Source organism: Entamoeba dispar, genomic scaffold (assembly GCF_000209125.1).
Source record: "Entamoeba dispar SAW760 scf_1105229457925 genomic scaffold, whole genome shotgun sequence".
Classification (NCBI taxonomy): domain Eukaryota; phylum Evosea; order Mastigamoebida; family Endamoebidae; genus Entamoeba; species Entamoeba dispar.
The window spans coordinates 1-5022 of NW_001852936.1; the positions used below are offsets into that span (position 1 = coordinate 1).

At 24.8% G+C, this 5022-nt stretch overlaps 4 protein-coding genes across 4 annotated transcripts in view, besides 1 other annotated feature; 2 read left to right on the forward strand and 2 right to left on the reverse strand.

The window, feature by feature from the left end:
• Positions 1–38: 38 nt before the first annotated feature.
• EDI_326780 (uncharacterized protein) lies at positions 39–635 on the forward strand (the record flags this gene model as incomplete). Its single annotated transcript, XM_001733986.1, has 1 exon — positions 39–635. The coding sequence occupies one exon, from the start codon at positions 39–41 to the stop codon at positions 633–635; it is 597 nt and encodes a 198-aa protein (XP_001734038.1).
• Positions 628–761: a sequence feature (AT_rich).
• Positions 762–764: 3 nt separating this feature from the next.
• On the forward strand, positions 765–4262 carry EDI_326790 (Rho/RAC guanine nucleotide exchange factor, putative; the record flags this gene model as incomplete). Its single annotated transcript, XM_001733987.1, has 2 exons — positions 765–4049; positions 4095–4262. The coding sequence occupies 2 exons, from the start codon at positions 765–767 to the stop codon at positions 4260–4262; spliced, it is 3453 nt and encodes a 1150-aa protein (XP_001734039.1).
• A 71-nt stretch (positions 4263–4333) lies between these two features.
• EDI_326800 (GTP-binding protein ypt1, putative) lies at positions 4334–4961 on the reverse strand (the record flags this gene model as incomplete). Its single annotated transcript, XM_001733988.1, has 2 exons — positions 4334–4708; positions 4755–4961. 2 exons carry the CDS (start codon positions 4959–4961, stop codon positions 4334–4336), a joined length of 582 nt encoding a protein of 193 aa, XP_001734040.1.
• Positions 4962–5000: 39 nt separating this feature from the next.
• Positions 5001–5022, reverse strand: part of EDI_326810 (epsin-2, putative) — a gene marked incomplete at both ends in the record, with an annotated part of 2178 nt that continues 2156 nt past the window's right edge. Inside the window, one exon of the mRNA XM_001733184.1 lies at positions 5001–5022. This exon is cut by the window's right edge and continues 2156 nt beyond it. Within this exon, the coding sequence (XP_001733236.1) occupies positions 5001–5022 (22 nt within the window).

Here is a 5022-nt window from a genome sequence, read left to right on the forward strand (position 1 = left end):
ATAAATATCAAAGAGATATTGAACAATCTCAAATTGAAATGGATAAAATTCAAAACATTGTCAATGAAATGCAAAAAATAGATAGTGCTCGTATTCTTACTAAAATACAAACTACAGAACAATTATTACCTTCAATTAAACAAATTATTATTGAAAAACAAAAAATGCTTAATGAATTAAAACAAAATCAAATGAATTTAAATTCACTTGTAGAACAATTAAATATTCAAAACTCTTCTACTCAAATAAAAGAATCAAAACATCGTTCTATTGCTTTAGATTTAGAAGAAATTTTATTAATTAATAATCATCCATTACTTCTTGCTTATCTTCAATCAATTCCTGTAGACATATTTTGTCAAACAACATTTAAGACAGAAGTCTTATTATCCTTATTAACATTTCTTGTATCTAATTTATCTACTGAATTAATAGAAATTAAACTCTCTTTCATTCTTTTAACATTAAAGAATCTTAATATTAAAAAAGTTCCAAAAACATATTTGTCTCTTTTTAAAGATATTCAACAAACTTTCTTATCATTTAAAGAAATGTTATATTACGAAAATTGTTATAAAGCAATTATGTGGATTCTTTATTTGTGTGAAGATATGATTGAAGCCTTACAAAATTAAATAAATAAAATGATTTGTAACAAAAATAAAATTTTAGTTTCATTAAAAACAAAAATCAAAATAGTGATTTTTAGTTTTATTATTAAAAAAAAAGAAAAAAAAAGAAATTTCTTAAAAATATAAAATCCCATGTCGTTTAGTGACATACAAGAACAACAATTAATTGACTGGGTTCGTCGACATTTACCAGAGGAGTTAATTTTAAACAGCGAGAAAGATTTCAGAGATGGAATACTTTTAATAAAATTATGCAGTAAAATTACACATACAAAAAAGCCAATGTATAAACATACAACAAATATTAAAGGAAGAATTCAAAACATTGAATCTGCAATGAAAATGATCAGTGATAAGTACGGAGAGATTGAAGGTGTTTCAGTTAGTTGTATTGCTAATGGAAATAAAGATCAAACATTGTCATTTTTAAATTTTATTAAACTCCAAAGAAAATTTGAAAAAGAAAGAAGAAAACAACAGTATATAAAAATTAGAAAAGATTTAAAAATTTTTGAAGAAAAAACAAAATTAATGAAAATTACTAACAATTTTTCAGTTTTTGAATCGTCAGTTAAAGATGGTTCAGTTAGTAGAAAAAGAGCATTTACTACTCGTAAAGATGGAATTATTCAAATGACTGGAATTACTCTTATTAAACAACAACAAAATCAATTTAGAGAACGTACTATGTCATTGTTAAATCCAATTGCTCATTCAAAAAAGAATGATAAAAGAATTACTCTTGAATCGTCTCATCCTTGTCAACCACTTCAAAGTTCTTCTGGTTGTGTTATTGAACAATTGGCAATGTCTTTTCCTCCAAGACCAAAAACTGGATTTAGTACACCAACAAAAAAGAAAAGTAGAGTCATTGCTATTAGAAATGGAAATATTGAAAGAAAAAGAGCATCTTCTGTAGCAGTATGTCATATTAAATCTGAAAAAAATATATTAAAAAAAGAAGAGTTAAAACAAAAAGAACCCTCTTCATTTAAAAAAGAAGAAGAGTTAAAAGTAATTAATAAAAAAGAAATTTGTTCTGATTTTAATGAAAAAGAAATTCAATCTGATTTTAATGAAAAAGAAGAAATTGACAAAGGTAACAGTAAAGAAGTTGAAATAGGAAGTAAAGATGATAACATTAATGAAAGTATCAACGAAAATAAAACACCTGAAATAAGTGAAGAAGAACAATTTATAGAATTAGATAATTCCGGAGATGAAAAAGAAATTGATAGATGTGATTCAATTACTATTCCTAGTATTGAAAATATACCTAAAAATAATACAGAAGAGATTATGGATTCTAATTATTCATCAAATATTTCATCTCCAAGATCAGATAATGAAGAAGAAACATTTATTGAATTTGATGAAAAAGAAGATCAAGACTTATTAAAGTGTATTGTTAAAAGAATATCTGAAGAAGAGACAAATAAAGTTGAAGAAGAAATTAAAGAAATATCAAAAAATATATTTTTAATGAATGGAATTTATTATATTGTAACAGATGTTATTGATGGAGAAAATGTATTACAACCATTAGACTTAAGTGAGTTAACTCTTACTTGTTTCATTCAATCAACATTTAGAAGTAAATTATTGGTCAATGAATATGAACAAAAATTAATTGAACAAAAACAACATCTTCAAAATGTTCAAAAATTAATTAAAGAAAAGGAAGAAAATATAATAAAAATACAATCAATTATAAGAGGATATCAATTTCGTAATAGTAAAATTTATCAAAGAATGAAAAATTTAAAATTTGCAGTTAGAGAAATTTTAGAGAGTGAAAAAAAATATTTAAATGATTTAAATGTCATTAAACAAATGATAGATAAAACACAAGAACTATTACCAAAAATTGATATTGTTAATCAAGCAAAGTTAGTAAATGAAACAATGATTAATTGTAATCAATTATTATTTAAAGATCTTGAAAAAATTATTAAAAATGATAGTTATGGAAAAGAAATTTATTCTGCTTTTAATGTATTTATAAGATATTTATCGTATTATACTACTTATATGAATATTTATTTCCCTTTAAAAACTTTTTATGAAAGTGATAATAATACTATTAAGTCTCTCGTTAAAAAATTATCTAAAGAATTTCTTCAAAATACACCACCTGATAATTATTTAATTCGTCCTATTCAAAGACCACCTCGTTATAAACTATTACTTGGTGCTGTTAGAGATAGTTTACCTAGTTGGTGGAATAAAGAAGACTTAGAATTAAAAAATTGTATTTCAAAAATAAGAGAAGCAGTTTTTCATTTAAATAGTTGTATGAAAAAAAATACAGACCAAAAAGCAGTTAATGATTTATTTTCTAAATTATCATTCCCAAAAAAATTTAAACCAAGTAAAGATATTCAAAGAAAAATTGTTCATCAAGGATTCTTAATTAGAAAAACAAAAAAATTAGAAGAGTTTTGTTGTTTTTTATTAAGTGATTATTTCTTAATGACTAAAGTTAAAAGAGAAGATGTTGGTGATATTCCTAGTGAAAACTTAAAAAATAAAACTAAGGTTTATCACGTTATTGATTTAAGACAAGTTACTTTAATGGATGTACCAAATGATGTTACTACATTTTGTATTAATATTCCTGAAAAATGTTTTATTCTTAAAGCAGAATCAGAAGAAGATAAAATTACTTGGATGCATGAAATTGATGGTATTTTCTCTTTACAACAACAAAAATTAATTAGTCGAATTGAAAATTTACAGTATCAATTAAAAAGTATTGATATTGAAGCTTTTAATAAAACAGAATTTCTTATTCATCCAGAATATGAAGATACTATTCAATATTTTAACCAAACAACTAATGCTTGGGAAGAATTTTATATGATGCTTCATGGAAATATTGTTTGTTTATTTGTTAATGGTGAATCTGCTGCAACACTTCAACCACCAATATTAGTATTTGATATCCTTCAATTAAAATTTAAAGGATTATTAATCTCTACAAAAAAATATTCGTTTGAAATGAATTATAAAAATTATACTTACATTTTTGCTACAGAAAATAATCATTGTAAATTTGTTTGGCTATTTTTATTAAGAAATGCTTTTTATAAAAATTGTAGAATAGTACTTGATCTTCATGAATTTAGTGTTAATGAATTTAATATTGATCTTCTAAAAACATGGACTTCTTTTGACGATATTCCTCCTTCAGATAATGAAAACTATAAATATCTTAGAATGCTTCTTCTTCAGCCTCATAATCAAATTTGTGCAGATTGTTCTGACCGTCAATCTTCTTATGTTGATTTGGATTATGGTGTATTTATTTGTGACTTGTGTGCCTCTCTTCATACAGAATGTAAACATACAAAACAAACTTATAACCCTGTAATTACTTTCTCAGAATGTCTTGATGTTCCATTTGAACCCCTTGCTGTTTGTTATTCTTTTTATTTCTATTATTACATCTTAATAATGTAGAAACTCCATGAATATGGAAATATGAGAGGAACTATCTTGTATACTAAAAAAGCGTCAGAAACAACATACAGACCATCTAAAAAAGAAATAAACAACAACGAGACTCTTAGAAAACGTTGGACCCTTGCAAAATACATTCAACCAAGAAGTTCTGTTTTTGATTTTTAATGAAATATAAGTGTTGATTATTTTTAAAAAGTTTCTTATTTATTCTTTTCTTAATTATCCTTTTTTATGTCTCAGAAGAGAATGCACTTCTTTTTATGTTTTGCAATTGAGTTTCCTTCATTCTTCTTTGGTAATAACAATCTAATCACCGTTTCAAATGCTTCAGTAACACCTTCTCCATTTTTTGCCGATGTTTTTATCCACTTTCCTTCTTCTGAGATTTCTTTAGCATATAAACTAATAGTACCTTCAGGGATATTTACTGGTTGATCACATTTATTACAGACAAGAAGTATTTTGATATTGGTGTTATATTTTCTGATATCTTGTAGCCATATCTCAAGCCCTTGGAATGTAGAAATGTCCCCACCATCAAATACTAACAGAGCTGCATGTGCTCCATTGTAATATGAATTACCTATTTCTCTAAACTTTTCTTGTCCTGCCTTTTTGTAAATGGTTATTGATTTAGAACATAAAAAGTTAACAAACCGTATCGTATATCTGACATTTGACAATTACATTATCAATAAAGATAGATTTAAATTTAAAATCAACACCAATAGATGTAGTAGTATCTTCATTGAATACATTATCAATATATCGTGAGAGTAATGAACTTTTTCCAACATTAGGATCTCCAACAAGAAGTACTTTGAACAAATAGTTATATGATATTGATGTAACACAATCACTCATCAACTTCTATTTTCAAGATTAGTGAATGAGATAAAGTATCTATTCTAAAAATAATTTTCTA